General features: G+C 35.4%; 2 protein-coding genes, 2 long non-coding RNA genes and 1 pseudogene across 10 annotated transcripts; 3 read left to right on the top strand and 2 right to left on the bottom strand.

The window, feature by feature from the left end:
- The first annotated feature begins 1,218 nt into the window (after nucleotides 1-1,218).
- Nucleotides 1,219-6,555, top strand: LOC120070725 (inter-alpha-trypsin inhibitor heavy chain-like protein). The gene is made up of 13 exons (XM_039022584.2): nucleotides 1,219-1,907; nucleotides 2,158-2,313; nucleotides 2,394-2,609; nucleotides 2,693-2,782; nucleotides 2,935-3,048; nucleotides 3,126-3,395; nucleotides 3,852-4,014; nucleotides 4,228-4,305; nucleotides 4,910-5,010; nucleotides 5,154-5,324; nucleotides 5,586-5,660; nucleotides 5,817-5,918; nucleotides 6,009-6,555. Exons 1-13 carry the CDS (start codon nucleotides 1,518-1,520, stop codon nucleotides 6,351-6,353), a joined length of 2,271 nt encoding a protein of 756 aa, XP_038878512.1. The 5' UTR covers nucleotides 1,219-1,517; the 3' UTR covers nucleotides 6,354-6,555.
- On the bottom strand, nucleotides 5,841-10,209 carry LOC150038025 (uncharacterized). 3 transcript variants are annotated; one of them, XR_016527616.1, is made up of 6 exons: nucleotides 10,033-10,209; nucleotides 9,830-9,917; nucleotides 9,638-9,743; nucleotides 8,551-8,719; nucleotides 7,754-7,961; nucleotides 5,841-6,359 (listed from the first exon to the last, which is right to left on the bottom strand). It is a non-coding gene; the product is annotated as an uncharacterized LOC150038025 (long non-coding RNA). The 3 variants fall into 3 exon arrangements; XR_016527615.1 differs by having other exon boundaries at nucleotides 9,990-10,110; XR_016527617.1 differs by lacking the exon at nucleotides 10,033-10,209 and having other exon boundaries at nucleotides 9,638-9,700; nucleotides 9,830-9,926.
- LOC120070726 (protein NEGATIVE GRAVITROPIC RESPONSE OF ROOTS-like) lies at nucleotides 9,243-10,850 on the top strand (annotated as a pseudogene). Its single transcript, XR_016527613.1, has 4 exons — nucleotides 9,243-9,381; nucleotides 9,464-9,539; nucleotides 9,615-10,440; nucleotides 10,621-10,850. The product of XR_016527613.1 is annotated as a protein NEGATIVE GRAVITROPIC RESPONSE OF ROOTS-like (transcript).
- On the bottom strand, nucleotides 10,188-13,974 carry LOC120070727 (RmlC-like jelly roll fold protein). 4 transcript variants are annotated; one of them, XR_016527614.1, is made up of 7 exons: nucleotides 13,452-13,708; nucleotides 12,991-13,112; nucleotides 11,524-11,839; nucleotides 10,591-10,663; nucleotides 10,467-10,507; nucleotides 10,308-10,346; nucleotides 10,188-10,204 (listed from the first exon to the last, which is right to left on the bottom strand). XR_016527614.1 is itself a non-coding variant. In XM_039022599.2 (5 exons), exons 3-5 carry the CDS (start codon nucleotides 13,573-13,575, stop codon nucleotides 11,516-11,518), a joined length of 570 nt encoding a protein of 189 aa, XP_038878527.2. In that variant the 5' UTR covers nucleotides 13,576-13,591; nucleotides 13,729-13,757; nucleotides 13,841-13,974; the 3' UTR covers nucleotides 11,306-11,515. The 4 variants fall into 4 exon arrangements, 3 of the variants coding, with proteins under 3 accessions (XP_038878515.1, XP_038878527.2, XP_038878522.2); XM_039022599.2 differs by lacking the exons at nucleotides 10,188-10,204; nucleotides 10,308-10,346; nucleotides 10,467-10,507; nucleotides 10,591-10,663 and adding exons at nucleotides 13,729-13,757; nucleotides 13,841-13,974 and having other exon boundaries at nucleotides 11,306-11,839; nucleotides 13,452-13,591; XM_039022587.2 differs by lacking the exons at nucleotides 10,188-10,204; nucleotides 10,308-10,346; nucleotides 10,467-10,507 and having other exon boundaries at nucleotides 10,539-10,663.
- Nucleotides 13,975-14,232: 258 nt separating this feature from the next.
- LOC120070729 (uncharacterized) lies at nucleotides 14,233-17,003 on the top strand. Its single transcript, XR_005480019.2, has 2 exons — nucleotides 14,233-14,357; nucleotides 16,644-17,003. It is a non-coding gene; the product is annotated as an uncharacterized LOC120070729 (long non-coding RNA).
- Nucleotides 17,004-17,916: the final 913 nt, after the last annotated feature.

The raw sequence follows: 17,916 nt of genomic DNA, 5'->3' as shown, positions 1-17,916 counted from the left end.
GTCTTGATTGAGGTGAGGACTCGACTCTACTTAGATTTTTGTCGCCTCTAATGTCGAATAATGAATGGAAAAAACTAGTACTATGTCGCAATTAATTTTTTTCCCCACGACCACCACCATGTCTTGTCCACGTGGGCCCTCAACCCATATAAGTCTTCTTAAATTACTATTGTTTTAATTAATTGTCTTGTTCCTAAAATTATTATATATTTATTTCCAATTATTTATAATGGTTTCTTTATTGATGTTTTTTCTTTTCCAGAAATTATTAAATTACCTTTTATATTGGATAACCTTTGTATTTCATTATGGAAATTTTGACTTAATAACGTAAAGTTTTGATTTACATTATAATAAGGAAATTTTAAGTGTTTCGAGCATTTTCAATTAAAATTGAAACCATCAACTTTATTATATTTTTCTTAATAACTAATATTATAATTTAATCGTGAGATTGATACCATTCCTTACCTTACCCGTACCAACATAATCATGATGTTAAATATGTCACTTAATTAATTACTAGAAAAATCCTAAAAAAATGAATCATTTAATTAATAAAAGTATCTTATTTGCTTTTATATCTTATTATTTTAAATATTTTCATAGTCTGCCAAAGAAAGCTTAGATCAATTGACATATAATATATATATTATTAAATCTACAGGTAGATTTTTCCACATGTTGTTGGTGCTCAAATCTCGTACAAGTCGCCCATCTCCATGTAGAGCTCTTCTAGTTCGAGGAGTATGTCCGAGCTAACCTACAAGAAAATTCGTACTGATGTGATATCAAGTCAAGTATACTCCAATGTCTAAATTAGTACACAAAAGTGTTTAATTCAACTAAACACATATAATATTGTTTATCCCTATGAGGTGGTGGAATGAGACTTATTTATATTAGTCATTCGTCTAATATCCACTTGAGATATATGTAATATTAGTATCCTATGATATTACAGGATTCTAGGTAGTGAGTTTGATCGATGATTACCTATTTTGTAGAACAAAACGAACTTGACTAAGTTCAACCCAAGACTTGATGCCTTGAATCAAAACATGCAGAATCCCAAAGTATCCTTGAACTTAAGGATAAAGTCTTAGACTACCCTCGACAAATACATACCATAAGTCATAAAATGTGAAATTATGGTATGTTGGGAACTTTTTTAATTCAAGGAATAGAACCGTTGGAAAATGGCCCATTGATTGAATTGGTTGGGCATAAAGACAAAAATTTTATTAAAGAAAGACAATAAGTTTGCAGCATTGTGATTAGTGTCATAAAATCTTGTTAAGAAAAAGAAAATCCCGTTTCTCTTTTTTAAAAAGTTGATACCTTCATCTTTAATCCCAATTCATTCGTGGAACCATAAATTTTTTCAATAAATTTGCAGAGAAGAAAACGAATCGAATCGTTTCTTGAAGAATACCCATTTTTCCCACTCTCAAATCCAATCACGTTCTTCATCTTCTTCCCCCCTTTTCAAATTTCTTCAGAAATTGGGTCTTTCAATGGCGGAAGATTTCGCCAGAGCTGTTGATGATGGCCTCCGTCTCTCCAAGAGACTGTACTTCGGCAAAGACCGAGCCGTTGCGCCTCCGAGATCGTTCCCCACCATGGATAGGATGGATCATTCATTTCTTCCTACGGCTCCGATGGTTTATGCTGTAATTCATGATCCTGGAATCGTGGATAACCCCGATATTCCAAGCTACCAGCCCCATGTTCATGGCCGCTGCGACCCACCGGCTTTGATTCCGCTTCAGATGAATGGAATTGAGCTGCAGGCTGATTGCTATTTGGATACCGCCATTATTCGGATCACTGGCTCTTGGAGGGTTCATTGCGTTATGGGTAGTCGGAGTTGTGATTGCCGCATTGCAATTCCTATGGGAGAACAGGTATTTCTCTGGGATTTCCCTCTGGAAATTATTAGAATATAGTTTGTTTATATTTGGTGTACATGAAGAATTATGTTGATGTAAACTGTAATTGTGATCGTTATGGACCCTTTTCTTCTGGGTTTGATGCCGTTCGAATGATGTTTGTTTTTGTTTCTTAGGAATTTTCATAGCGTCTCTGAGTTTTTGGTCTTTTTGCGTTTTTTTATTGTTACTGCAATCTCAGGGAATGATGTTATTTGGCTAACAGGGTTCAGTTCTAGGTTGTGAGGTAGATGATCCTAGAAAATCACATCGAACTTCACTTATTGCACTAGAAGATAAAAGTAAAAATGCTTCGGAAAAACCAGAACGAGTAGATGGAGGTTTCTTGACTTCGAGTATCTTTACCCTCACAATCCCACAGGTGATAAACGCAACCCCTTTTATTTTGTTTGTAAGTAAATGCTTTTGATTTTGATTGTTTGTTTCCTGTGTCTTTTTAAGGTTGATGGGGGCACCACTCTGTCTATTACCATGAGTTGGTCTCAGAAACTACTATACAACTCATCAGGCAATCTCAGCTTGAATGTTCCTTTTACTTTTCCTGAATATGTCATCCCTGCAGGGAAGAAAATGTCGAAAAAGGAGAAGATAGCGTTAACTGTGAATGTTGGCTCTGCAGCTGAGGTTTTGTGCAAGACAACGAGTCATCCTTTAAAGGTTTGATACCTTGTTGTGTTTTGAGTAATTGATGTTTTTGTTTGTTATTCTAGTCTGTGATGTTGTTCCTATAATGGATTCAGGAATCAATGAGAAAACCTGGAAAGCTGAGCTTTGTATACGAATCAGAAGTTCTCGCATGGTCAAAAGCTGATCTTAGCTTCTCATATAGTGTATGTCCTACATTCATCAGTATTGGTATTTTGGTATTCTGTCTCAGAGAGATTTGTTCACACTTGAGAAGAATGTGCAGCCTTGAGACAAGCCTGTTCATATATGCTCATCACTTAAATCTTTTGAATCTTGTCCTTCTTGTATGTTTTAGGTTTCTTCAAGTCAAATATACGGTGGTATTCTCCTACATTCTCCTCCTGTGGATGATGCTGATCAAAGAGAGATGTTCTGCATGTACTTGTATCCAGGAAATGAACAGGGAAAGGTAGGATGGGGGTTTCTTAATCTATTATTAGTCCCTAGAAAGTATTGTATAGAATCACATCTTAACTAATTCAACAGGTTTTCAGAAAGAAGATGGTGTTTGTTGTTGACATAAGTGGAAGTATGCAAGGCAAGGCACTCGACGATGTGAAAAATGTACTATCCACAGCCTTGAGTAAGCTTCCTCCAGAAGACATGTTTAATATTATTGCTTTCAACGACGAAGCTCGCCAATTCTCAGAATCCATGGAGATGGCCACCAAGGATGCTGTTGAAAGGGCCATCCAATGGATAAAGATGAATTTTATTGCAGGGGGTGGCACTGATATTTTACTTCCTTTAACAAAGGTCTCCAATCTCAATTCTTTTTCATGTGGATATTTTTATTGTCATTAATTCCCATATACTGTTGTAAACCTATGCTTTCAAAGGAACTTTCCTTCTTAACACTAAAAACACTTGGGTGTACAATTTGTATAAATACTGTTGGATTGAATATTTTTACTTAGTGAAAAACAAGTCTAGGTAATACATATGTAAGATGGTGGCGTTAGGATGGACAAAGCCTCCATAAGATTAGGGAGGTGGACCGTGAGCATAATGTGAGATCCGACTCCGGATAACCACCCCAGTTCTTAAAAGAAAAAGATGGCTGGAGTTGTTTTCTTTTGAAGAAGTGACCTCTCTTCATTCCATATCTTGTCTTTTTTTTTATTATTTGGTCAATCATCCTTTTCTTTTTATTCTTTACTACTGAAATATCTCAACATCAGTAACATAAAATTTTTGGTTGCTAATATCCAGGCCACTGAGATGCTGAATGAAGGGGGTACTGGTGGTTCAGTTCCTATCATCTTTCTTGTTACCGATGGTGCTGTCAAAAACGAGAGACATATTTGTGATGTGATGCGGAACAATCAAACAGAAAAGCAATCCATTCATCCTCGTATATATACTTTTGGTATAGGTATGTTTCTGGTCTTAATCTAAAACTGGAAGGATTGGCAAGCTGCCTGAAAATTTCATCGAGCTTTGACCATTCTATAACTCGTGGATTGAGGATTTTGGTCCTTGTTAAGCTTGAGTTGTAATTTCAGTTATTTCAACCCTCATGCGGGTATCTTTATTTGGTTTGAAGATTTCACACACATATTCGACCTTATGGTTGTGTGTCTACCAGGTACATTTTGCAACCACTATTTTCTAAGGATGCTTGCAATGATCGGTAGGGGTCGATATGATGGTGCTTACGACTTAGGTGAGTTTTGGTACTTCACTCTACTTCTTCTCTCCTATTGAGGGGAAAATTACTTGAGGGAACTGCCACAATGTGGCTACATCCTAATAACTGTTCGGATCTACATTCAAAATCTATATGTTCTAACCAATACAATTTTAAATTCCCTCTCCTTATTGTTCTAACCTCCTCTAATAATTTATGGACTTAACCATCACATCAAAAAGGAGTCTTGAAATTATCAACATGAATTACGCAGACCATGATCATCTACAATGCATGGATAATTTGAAATTCTTTTAGGTATCAACATACTGGATCGACGTATTTCTGGAGCAAATTCATCATTTGTCCAGCTCCCTGGAAATGTAGATGGGAGGTTTCAACATAAGGTTGAATCATAAATTCTTTTTATCATAGATTAGATGATGCGCACATCGAAATATGATTTAGGTCCGAAGACTCTATTAACTGAAGAATTCCTATTCCCAGTCCTCATCATTGATTTAATTCATGAACTTTTTCTTCTTTATTTGCTATTCTTGTAAATTAAGGGATACTAACAGTTCTGTTTTCACTTTGTTCAACTCAGACTCAATACATCTATAACCATTTCGTTTTTCAGATTCGGTTGAACCCCGAATGCAGAAGTTGTACAAAAGAGCTTCATCCACTACTTTTGTTAATATAGCCGTCGACGCATTCGACGATCTCGATGAAGTCAAGGTATGCATATTCTTTTGTTTTGTAAAATTTTCAGGAGACATTGACATCTCATTTTTAGGCCATGCACTTTCCTGTGGCATGAAATATAAATCATTATTCCAGTCAACACTTACTCGTTTTCTAATTCCAAGCTTTTGTTTTAGGTTTATCCTTCCTCAATTCCAGACCTTGCTTCTGAGAGTCTAATGACTGTATCTGGCAGATACTCTGGAAAATTTCCAGACATTGTCAAGGCAAGAGGCCTCTTAGCCAATTTGGATAACATTATCTTAGACTTGAAGGTACAGCAGGCAAAGGATATACCTCTTGACAAGGTAGAGAATCCCCATTATATGATCAAAGTTGCCTGAATTTCTTATTATCTTGGGTTGTTGAAACTTAATGGGTGAAGTCTTGGATTTGAATTTAATATCTTCATCTCCTTTTCAATTGATTGGTCAACTTTCACATCCCTTCTCTGCGGGGCGGGGGGTGGGCCGGCCGGTGGGAAGAAGGATGAGTTGCAATGTTTCTATTTTAGCTTCATATATGATGCCAATTCATAATTCTTGCTTTAAACTTTTCTTCTTTTCCAGTTATTTGCTAAAGATCAGATTGAACAACTCACAGCTGAGGCTTGGTGTTCAGAAAATAAACAACTGGTGGAAATGGTTTGTGTTATTTACTCATTGTCCCATTTCAACTTGTTTTCATTTACAAACACATCCAAGAAGATTTTTATTTTCTAAGCACTGAAGTTCTTTTGAGTTTCGAATTTGCTACGATAGAGATGACGATATTCCGGTGCTTCATTTCATACGTTCTAGGTTGAAAAGATGAGCATGAAAATGGGTGTAATGAGTGAGTATACTCAGATGGTCATATTTCAGAATGCAGATAAAGTCCATGAATCAATTAAAGTGCAACAGGTGAGCTAAGCTTTACACCCTCCATAACCTCAAATTTGAATTGCAAGCAAATTGGTTACTAATTACTAAGTTAATATAATAACTTCACAGTCGAAGAAAAATGCTTATGAGAAAATGGCAGCACCTAAAGGTGACAAAATGATGCTGTTACCATTCTGTGGTGTTGGCTTTGGAAACTTGGAAGCAACTTCTGATAACACTCCTCTCGGAATTGGTGAGAAAAAACCCGAGGCTGCCGAAATATTCGTCAAAGCAGCTTCGAATTGTTGTGGCAATTTGTGTAGTTACTGCTGTTGCCCCTGCTGCATCCAAGCCTGCTCTAGAATGAATAATCAATGTGCGATTGCATTGACACAACTCTGTACCGCTTTCGCCTGCTTCTGTTGTTTCGAATGCTGTTTAGAGATGTGCTGCGACACTCAGAGCGTCTCGTAGGTATACCTGAAACAAAATTTGTACAAGGTTTGTCATTAGCAGTGTGTTGTGTATTAAATCCCAAAGTTCATTATAGGATTAGAACAGTAAAATATACATGATTACTGGTGTAAACTAGTCTGTATACAAGTGTCTTATTTAAGCAAACCACAGATGAACTCAAAAAGGAAAAATGTTCATATAAAAAACATCAGTTTCCCCACCTTGAGAAGTATTCAAAATTGTGATATATTTGTTGCTTTTGAACTTTCAAAATCTTTTCAGTTTCTGATTAGCTAATAATGCACATAATAATGTATGGTCCCATGTGCAATTCAAGCATTGCTGCCTTCTGCCTAGAAATAGGGCAGTTTCTATCTTAACAAGCAAGTCTATGGTTTCTTACCTCCCCTAGAATTAACAAATTATTGACTAAATCGAGATTACAATAGTATGTGTTAGAGCCGTTTTCAAATATAAGAAATTGAGATAACTTATTTACAAAGGTAGAAAAATGTCACTATCTATTATATGTTTATTAGTGACATTTCGTTATATTTAAAAATATTTTTAGTAGTTTTGTCATTTAAAATCATTACCCTTTTAGTAATAGTCTGGATTATAATAATATTAATTTGGGGTGCAAATTATTTTATTTTCTGGTCAAGTTTTTTCTACTATTCTTTTATTTTTATTTTTTTTTGTCATTTTTGTAATTAAAGCTTTTAAAAAAAAATGGGAAAACCGAATGAAAGTTGATTTTTTTTCTTTTATAATTTTATTTTTTATACTTTATTTTGAGAAACGAATTTGATTGTATATTTTATAACTATACTAAAAGCTAAAAGAAAGATCAAAGTTAAAACTTTTTATAATGAAATTCAACTACATTTCTTTCTTTTATGCCTCATTTTTATAACTATACCAAAACTTTAAAAATAAAATAAAATCAAAGTTGAGTTGAAGCTTTCTTTTTTTGTCATTAGCAGGTGGTATAGTTATAAAAATTGAGTTGAAGCTTTCTTTTTATCTTTTTTTTTTTGTAACTACATTTTTTTGTATACTTTAATCTAAGAAAACGTAATTTTGTAATTTAGTCGTTAAAGAGAAAAACCATTCAAAATTATGTGAACAAATTTCTATGTACTTGAACATACAATAACCAAACAAAAATTATACATTATCACTCATATCATGAAAAAAAGTACATTATCTATTCACAAAGCTAATTGTGGGTTATTGTAGATTAAAACAATTGTAATCTTCAAATTTTAATCATAGGAATTCCAAACATTGAATAGACTAATAATAGACTACTCTATCCAACTCAACTCAGGAGGCCAAACGCTCCCAAATGATTCATGACATCAAAGAGTAGGGTCCTCATTCAACAAGCAATATATTTTGTATAAAATTCTCACCTGCTCCTCATGTAAACAAGCAAGCTTGATTCGATGGTCCGATATGGAGTTGGTTAAAGGCTTAAAGCTCCACCGCCCATATGAATTCATACCATGGACAGCTTCACGTGTCCAAAAGGTGTAATGCATATTTCTTTGCATGGTGGCGATTCCCTTTGATTTATTAGAGAGAGAGAGAGGGAAACCAGGCTGCTGCTTTTGGAGGATTCTGAAAAAAATAATGATATGTTGTATATTAGCAATGAGGAAGCAACTGGACAGGAAAAAATAATTAAATTGCAAATTCAGTCCCTATGGTTTAAGAAAAGTTAGGGGTTGTTTGGAGCGTATGTTCGGGGTGCTGACTATTGTAGTCTGTTTCTTGTAATAAACATGACCTTAGTTCTTTTTAGTACAACTATTGCGAGGTGGGGATTAAACCTCCGACCTCTTGGATCAGAGTGCATGCCAATACTACTAAGTTGAACTTATTTTGGCATGACCTTAGTTTTTATGGTTTGATAAAACTTCATAAATAGTCCCTATAATTTGATAAAAACCCTCACAAATAGTCCATAGCGGTTCCATAGGGACTAAATTCTAATTATAAACTACAAATACTAAATTCTAACTTCCTCCAAACCATAGGGGCTAAATTTGTAATTTAAAAAAAATTAAAATTATATTTGGTGTTAGAACCAATGTTAGTGAGATTTAGGATGTGCACCCTAGTGGTTCGGTTAGTGAGAGACATCCCCACGAGAATGTGGGCGATAATATATATATATAACGTATGAGATATGCTTTCAAAGCCTTACCTCTTTCCATTGGCCATCCATATATATTATTTTATATTTCTGATAAAAAGAGATGTTCTTCCTCAAATCTTCTTCGTGCGTGATAGCTCAGTCTTTCATGTCCTTTTCTTCTTTGTCCATCTTCCTGCATGCACTTCCATCAACAGAACAGAGCAGCCACCCGGATTTTCTGCATCAGTTTGATAATCTCTATCATAAAGAAACACATTAAGTAATAATGGACTGCAAAATGAAAACCTATCTCCAATGTAAAACGTTCCAAACAAGATAGCCACCTCTTTGATTTGCCATTAGATCGCGCTGTGTGTGATTTTTCGAACTGTGTGTTGTAGTTTCTATACCTGCCTGTGTCTTATATTGGTATAAAAGTTTGAATTTTTCACATGTGATGTATTGAAGTGTTGGGCAAGGCTATATGGGCTCTTAAAATAATGAGATGGTGGTGTAGAGACAGGGAGAAGAAGCTATATGTTCTTTCCTTTTGATCAAAGTTGATGGAAAAAGACATTGTAATAGGGAGGCAAAGATGTGACAAACCCAAGAGAGAGAGAAAAAGAGAGTCAGCGTTTTGGAACTTGAAACAGTGGCAGCTAGTAGTTTGGTTGTGGAATTTCTCACAATTCTCTTCACTATATATAAAGTGTTTTGCACTCATATTGCCTTGGTGTATGCAATCCTTGTGCCTGTTGTGGGATCCATAGCCCAAAATTAAAGGTATATCTTTCTAGACCTGGCTCTATCTGGCCTTATCAACAAGAATTCAAACAATAACTAGAGGCCACAGAGAGGACGAAGAACAGGGTTTGCGAATTCGTCTTTTGACAGATGAGGGTAAGTTGATACAAGAGTGTTTTGTCTTGAAAACTTGGTGCTCTACTCTTTGTGATTAATTAGGACTCCTTTTCGTGTGCAGATATTGAATTGGATGCAAGGGAAGAAGCCTAATGGCAGAAAGGAGAGCAAAAGAACAACATCAAATTCAATCAAGGGTGAGCAAAGACTATATTATTCATTGTATGTTGATCTTTTAGAATGCAAGTAACTTAAAGTTCTTTCTCAAACAGATGAGATGGTGCACAAAACTCACTCAGAAGAATTCACCAACTGGCCTCATGTGTTGCTGGCGATAGGAACGTTTGGAGATGAGAATCTGAATCAAGCACGCCCAAAAAGGTCTCAAGAGAATCCATCATCTTTCTTGCAACAACATCTTCAAGATCTTACACCTGAACAACTAAATATACTTCAAAAAGAGTTCAATCAGTTATTAGATGAACACCTTGAGCAATTGGGTCCATCCTTGGAATTTGAAGTCAGCAAGCATTGTCCATCAAACGTATTTCTTAACAGACAATTAAGCTTTGAATCTGAAACAACAAAGAATGAACTGTGTTATGATGAGCTGATTAAGAAGAGCGATAGTTTCCAGCATGTCATACTCCGTAAAGGCAAAGATGTAGGTGTTGAAGCTAATGACACTACAGTTATTGGCAAAAGAACTTTATCCCTCCTTCTCAAGAAGATTTTCATCTGTGGAGGTGGTACTGCTACCACACCTGCTGCAGTTACTCCTCCTCTGAGAATCACAACTCTGGAATCGAAAATGGAGAAGGTAGAATCCAGAACATCCGTTAACGCTCAAATCCTCAAATTGCTGTTCTGGTGGGATCAGTGTACATAACATTCGTAATCTAATATTGATAACTATTTCTGAATGTAAACAGATGTTGAGGACAATACTCCAAAAGAAGATATACCCCCAAAGCTCCAATGTCAGAACATCATCCAAGAAGTACCTGAGGAAGAAAAACAAGCAAAAAGATGAAAATGAAGACGAAAAGAACGACAAGACTGGTGATGGAAGTAAATGGGTCCAGACTGATTCTGAATGTTAGTATTAACAATATAATCAGTACCTGTGGATCAACTTTCAATATCCATCAAACGACGCATGTTTCTGCCATCATATACACAAACTTCTAATATGCTTTTTCCCATAATACACAGAAATCTAGTACTGTCTTACTTTTATAGGCTAACCTGATTGTTTGTTTCCATTTTCTTGTGCAGATATCGTTTTAGAAATCTGAGAAGCTACCTGCCATGTGTGGCTCTGCCACAGAAAAGATCACAAGACATCATTTTCTTGCTTGGTTGCTTGATTGTTTGCTTGAATATTTACCTATTGTACTTATCTAACATTATGGAGGAATTGAAACTGAGCTCGAATTTATCTTTTAAGACTCACACAATAAGATCCTTTGGAAATACAATTGAATAACTGGGGATGTTCCTCACAATTCAGTGTTTGTTATATATAAAATCACACAGAAAAATGAAAGGACTCCGCTGTGAAGAATAATTTTTTCGCAATCTTTCCTTCCTAAGAGGATCAAAATTTGTTCCTATAAGTAATAGATGTTGGAATCACACTTTTATTATTACAAAGCTGAATTATATCTAAGACAATGCTTTCCCCAGAAATTCTCAGAATTGTTATTCGGAAAATATTCTAGAATGGAAGAAAATCAACTAGGACATGTCTAAATCATAGCATGAAATCAAGAAGCCCGCAAGAACTTTTTATAAATTGCTCATATTCTTTACAATTGAACTCACGGAGAGAGAGAGAGAGAGAGAGAGAGAGAGAGATGTAAGGTGTCTCTCTCGCTGTTTTTTCCTTCTGTGATGGGTACATTTATCTGTTCATGCGGGGGCCATCCACAAAACCTGAAAACACACTGGGACTACAAGATTCATCCAAAAAAAGAGTCTTATTCGTTATCATTATCTTCAGTAAGCCATAAGAGGTTCGTTACCACACAATCCACTGACTGAAATCTTTAACTACACTGTGATATTAAAAATAAACAAAGAGCAAAATCACAACATACAATCTAGATCTCCTCATCATCGGAATCTAAGCAATAATTTCCAGAAAAAGATACTGTAATCTTCAGTTGAATCAGCCACCTGGTGTCAGCAACGAGATGAGAGCTTCACTATTGGGAAAACGTGAAGCAAGATCAGATCGTTTTGCCAACTCGAAGTCCTCAAACTGGAAAGCAGGTGCACAGCTGCAGCCCACAAGCGAGTAGTGATTCTCAGAGTCCCTTGGAGCAGCTTTAGTCACAGTCCCATCAGCAGAAATATTGAAGTCTTTCGTTGGAAAAGCACCAAACCAGACATTAGGAGGCACTGTATACTGAGGTAATTGATTGTCTCCAATGAGATCAGACCCAAGACAAGTCAATTTGACACGACCGTCCTTTTCATTCAACTCCAATACCTATAATCAAGAGTAATAATTACAATAATAAGGATAGTATCATCATAGAGGTGAGATAAAGATAAAAAACACACCATACATGAGTTGAATAGCAGAAAACCAGCATTCATTACAACTTTTACCACCTGATTATAAGTAAATGCGCATTTAATAAAGTAGGCAGATTTTGTTTTTCATTGAGCATACACATTAGTGCAACTGTCCTTGAACTTATGTCCAATATCTTAATGCCAACGTCGTCTTGTGTTAGATGATATATTAAATTTACTTTCACCTACCCAGTTAAGCTTTTGAGTCAATCGGTAATCTAACATGATATTGGAGCAAGTGGTTCATGAGGTCCTACGTTCAAATCCTGCAATGTTATTTCCTTCGCCAATTAATGTTGGTTTTAACTTGTTGGGTCTTTTACATATTTAAAACCCACAAGTGAGGGGAAGCATTAGATAATACGATATTAAATTTACCTTCATCTATCAGCTTAAGCTTTTTGGTCATTCGGTGATTTAACACCTTACTTGGGTTTGGATTTGTTTGGGCCAAGGAGTTGGGAAATAGGGAGTTGGGAAGTGTGGAGTTGTGAACTCCACTCCTTATTTGGCCCAAGAGGTTCGTAGGTTCCACTATTAAAAACATCAATTTTACGTCTTATTAACTCCTTAAACTATGGGCCCCAAGAGTTCACTACTCCTCAAACTTCACAATTCCACTTCTTGCCCCATGATTTTGAACGTCTAGAATGTTCAGCAACAAAAAGAAATCAACTTTGAAAATTTTATATTGGTTAAAGAATGCTGTTGGAAGAATCACTTCAAAACATATTCTCCAAAAAGTTAGTCTAAGTATCACTTTAGGGTAATTTGGCAAAATGTAGTCTAGTGCAACCAAACAAAGTTGTAATTAAAATCACTTTTAAAGAAAAAGTGATTAGAACGGAGGTCAAACTCATCTATTTAAGTTTACCATCAAAATCTCTCGAGAAGTGTAGACAGGAGAAACGAAAGTCATATCTAACAAAAACCAGATCAGAAGCAAAAAATCTTTTGATTATGCAAACGAAAAAGGAAATATCATTGGCAGAAAAACGAAATATTCGGTCAGAAACATAGACAAACTAGTACTTCATGTTATCTCAATTATTAGAAACCTACCGTAAGAGGTTCTCCCAAGTAAAAATGCCAAGTCTCTGCACATGGTATGCGATGAAGAGCAGATACACACCCAGAAGGCACCAAAAAGTATATACACGTGCTGACCTCTCGATCAACCTTGTCTGCACCGGAATAAAGTTAAAATCGACGAAAAAAGATCGATCGAGAGCGCGTACGAAAAAGAAAACTCAAACATGGAAAAGGAAAATTCAATAGACAACAAATTAGGCACTGAACAACAGTAATAAGTATACTAGATGATGCTCGATTCTCAGATTCGAATTTCCGGAAAATAAGACAAGCGATCTTGTTGATACGATTGGAGTTCATACAAATCCAAAAAAAGTAGAGTGGAGACTGTGAAATTAGGACTCGGAGTTTGATTCCGTGCAATCAAACCAATCAAAACGAAGAGATTATGGTGAAATGAATGGAGGTATGATCGAGAAAATTGGACTTACATTCCGGTGGGAGGTGAGATTTGGAGAGATGAACGGAGCTGTCCCTGAAGGTTTCAGCGTAAAAACCGCCTTCTGGATGTGGCTTCAAATTCAATTTCGCTACAATTTCTGATGCAGTAGCCATTTTTGGTTCCTTCAAGCTAAGCGATTCATTGATAAGTGATAATTACAACAGAGAAGATCACATGATTCACAATCTATCTTTCATTTGTATGTTTGGATATGTTCGTGAGCCAACCCCACGAGTCAAAATATAATAGAAAACTGCACAGCTCACCTGTTTCAAAGGACGAAAAAGAAAAATATCTGCAAAAACAAAAACTGGTTACAACTTAGTCGTAGAAATTAGTCTTTCTAAGACGTTTTATGTCAAGGATAAAACAACCTACCTCCCCAAACCCATAATTAAAGGTGAGAGTTTATAAAGGAGACTCATGTTACAAAACTAGCAATATGAGATTTTCAAACAACTTGGTTTTTCATTTATTTAAAGTTTTTCACCAATAGATACATTTTTAATTTCAATGTTTGACTTAAAAGTAGCATTCGATTCTCTAAGTTTTTTAACATGATATTTTAATTGGTGAATTTTTTCACTCAACCTTTTAATTGTTGAAGTTTGAAATAATCCCCTTTTTAGTTGTTTTTTTTTTTAAATAATATGTGGAGTGAGGGAATAAAACTTTGATTTCGAGATTAAGAGTTTCATTCGATTTTCTAATACATTATCCAACATAAAGTTAATTAAATTGAGTTTTCTTTCATATTTGTTTTCTTGTTCAGAATTTGCTTGAAATCAAGTCGTATCGTCATTGGTTTGCAAGAGGTTAAACATCAAGATGTTGGCATTCATAGGTTAGTAAGAATCGTTGTAGCCTGTACACCATCAATGGAAAGGTCGCTCATGTAAACCTCTAAACCTATTTTACTAGTTAATCATGTTTAAGTTTCCTTAATTACGTGTTTAATTACCCTAGTATGTGCTTTAATCTCTGTAAGCATGTAGTTATAATGTTTGTAGTAGTTGAAATATTATGGAAGTTATAAATGAGTATGCTTGTGAGGTAGAGATAAGGAAAATTTTCTAAATCTTGACATGGGGTATTCTCGGGTAGTAAAGGGCAATCAACATTTAGACAAATTTGGGGAAGCTAAGACATATGAAGGTAGGCGCGACACCAGGTTGAAAGGGAAGTAGGAATTTGCCTAAATGCTAGAAGTTATGCTCTCGAGCAAGATAAGAAAGCTAACACTTATAAGGGAATCAGAAACGTAGAAGTGAGGAAAGCATGAGCATCTGTAGGCTTAAGAGCCTAAGGGTGAAAATTGGCCAAGTGTAACAGGAGGTATGTGTCAAGGGCCTTTAGAGGCCAATGAAACCCTAGGATGGATAATATGCGGGCAGTTAAGTCTACCTAGGTGAATGCATGGTAGACAGTGAGGTGTATTAGAAATTAAGGGAGGCGTTTATGAGCAGCAGGCCTAAGCGCGAGTGTTAGGGATAAATCCAATGTGTGCATTAGTTAGTGATGCGTGAGCAAGGGAATGCGGCGTTAGCCGAGGTATACGTTGACCGAAAAGAAAGACAAGATAGGACACAAACCGGGGCATTGATGAAGGACTTAAGAATTTAGCTTAATCACCCAATTAATGGGCTAAGTGGCATATTTAGAAGCCATGATAATGAGTTAGTGCGCCAGCTGTCATCCTAAGGAAGCTTAATGAGCATGTAACCTGAGTATATAAGGAAGTTTGAAGTGTAGAGCTCAGTTTGGGCATTTTTAATCATGCTAGAGAAGAAGAGTTGCCACCGATTTAAAGCTTGAGTGGTGAAGAAGCTAATTCAAGGCTGTTGGAAAAAGATTTCCCATGGAATTGAGCTAAAGGTTGAGAAAATTCATCAAGTGTTCAAGAATCTTAGGTTATGCGGACGAGTTGAAAAGAATTGGTAATTCCAAACTCGTGGAGAAGAATCAAAGGTTGAGATTCTAAGGTAAGCTAGTTAAGACATTTAAGAAGGAATTCTTAGAAGAAAATTTCATGAGATTGTGTCTGGATTTTAAGTTATTCAAGTTGAAAGTGAAATCTGGAATTTGGTTGGATGAACAAGCAGACAACTACAATCCATGCATAAGCAAGCAGCTGACCAGCAGACGCTAAATGTGGGCGAGCACCCATCACATAGACGAAGCCAATACGTTCTGAAGCCTAGGAGTATCTTGTGTGAGCTGTCACACACTAGCTAGTCGCAAGGTAAAACTTTGGTTAAGTGTGGTAATGTGTTAAATACCAATGTACTGAGGATGCATCGAGTAGAAAAGGATTAAGGTGATGCGTTGAACTAGATTTGAGGCTTAGCATATGTTAGCTTGAATAGTAAGTTAAGCTCGAGAGGAAGCTAAGGCATTAACCAAAAGCTCTTATTATTCTTACAGGGCAAACGCATATAGGGGAGACCTACAACCCTTTGAGGGAGTAACTGAATGACTAGTTTTCAAAATATTTGTTAAATGTTTAACTTATAAATTTTCAATGCATAGTCAGATTTATATTGATTTTCCAACACATGTTTTAAGTACTGGGAATCGTTTATGAATGCATGTTAATGGTTTTAAGGCAGATTCTACATGGATTTTCTATACGTTCCAATTAAGATTTATGTCATGTTTAACATTAGAATGAGCTATTTACTGATTCCATTAAGTATGATAAGTATGTTGTTTTATGATGTCAACATATATGTTTGATATGTAAAACTTACTCCTGAGCATTGGTACCAAAGCTATGGTAAGGTACCTAGCTATATGACGATCCTTGCTACCGAAGGTATGGTAAAGTAAGCACGATCCTACTCAGTTTTATGTGCACATAAGATCTCTGTTATTGACGTTGATGAAATCGAGCAAAAAAGCTCTCTCTCAACTAAGGTTATTAAGCTTGAGCAAAAGGCTCTCCCACATGTTTAGGCAAAGGAATATAGGAATTTTACAGGAAATGTTGAAAACCTTTAATCCAGAGTTTTTCATGCTATGATTTTAGATTTTTAAATTGTTATTTTCGAACCCTGGAATGTGAATGTAAATGTTTTGTTCTAAACATGTTTATATTATAAGTTATGGAAGTATGATTTATTTAAAAAAAGTCACTCACTGGGTATTTTAAGCTCACCCTTTTCAATATTTTCCTCCCCAGGTAGTGGTCGACGTCCCGAGGTCTAGCAGTTCTGCCAGTTAGTCACTTCTCAAGAACATTAGGGACTTAAAGCTTAAGTGGCACATCACGTCTTTGTTAAACTTGAGGCTTATGTTCATATTGTGGGAAGTCAGGGTAGAGTTTTTATGGTTGTTGTAAATAGACTTACTAGACCCTTTAACTGTGATATATATGAGTAAGTGTTCTGTTGTACGAGAATCTGTATGTTTAAGTCGTGTTGACTATGTGGTAATGGTCTGTTATAAGATATAGATTGTTTATCAGATACCAAGGGCGTTGGTTCATGGAAGTATATTGGCAATAATTGTCATAAGAAGGTTGAAAATTTTTGTTTTCTCAATTCTTCTCGAATTAGAAGGGTAATTGGGGAAGGGGTGTGACAGCTTAAGTACGATTGTGTTGTCAGAAAAAAAATCCACAATGCTACTACTCGTGAACCTAATATCCTGTTGCCGCATCAACTGCAAATTGTCGAACAAAACACACATTGTCATGGAAATAATAGTTGCTACAACCAAACATAAGAGATGAAATCGCATAAGATTTTTGTTATAAACATGAATCTACATGAAGCTCTAATATGACATTAGTTCTTCCCAACCTTCTATATATATACATGCATACATATACATGATTGTATGTATCTGTGAGTGAACCAAGGTTTAAAATGCCTTTGTCGACAGTAATATTGAGATCTTAGTTTTACAGGAATGTACATAGAAATATCGATAAAACGTCAATGTCGATGGATATTTTTAGAAAATTATTTTTAAAAATAAATTTAAATTAGTGAACAAATATTTTATTATTTTTAAACAAGTAAACATGTTTATTACTTGTGTTATATTTACATTAGTGACATTTTATTGCTTAGTTTTTGTGATTTGTAGATTTTTATAAAATATAATGGGAAAAAACTAATAGTACCTACTACTCTAATTAATTATTTGACATGTCCTTAAACAATTTATTTATTATTTTGTGAACCCTATATAATTCTTAAATGCTACTTTTGTGACGAGTAATGAATGGAGGTATTTCATGCCACCATTGTACTAAAAATTTCCTCAACATAATGGAAACATCGGTTATATCGATAGAAATATCTCATACGAAGAAAATTCAGTACTAAGGTGTCAACTTCACAGGGGGAAAAAAGGATGATTCAATTGATTTGAGGCATATATAAATTCATGAGCAAAATTTTAGAAATTTGAAATGGCATACCCTTTGTTGAAGGAAAAAAAAATCA

The sequence above is a fragment of the Benincasa hispida genome, chromosome 2, assembly GCF_027475165.1.
Source record: "Benincasa hispida cultivar pf3 chromosome 2, pf3_genome.v1.1, whole genome shotgun sequence".
In the NCBI taxonomy this organism is placed as follows: Eukaryota; Viridiplantae; Streptophyta; class Magnoliopsida; order Cucurbitales; family Cucurbitaceae; genus Benincasa; species Benincasa hispida.
The sequence above is the reverse complement of the archived record's forward strand: the minus strand, read 5'-3'. Positions and strand labels throughout refer to the sequence as shown.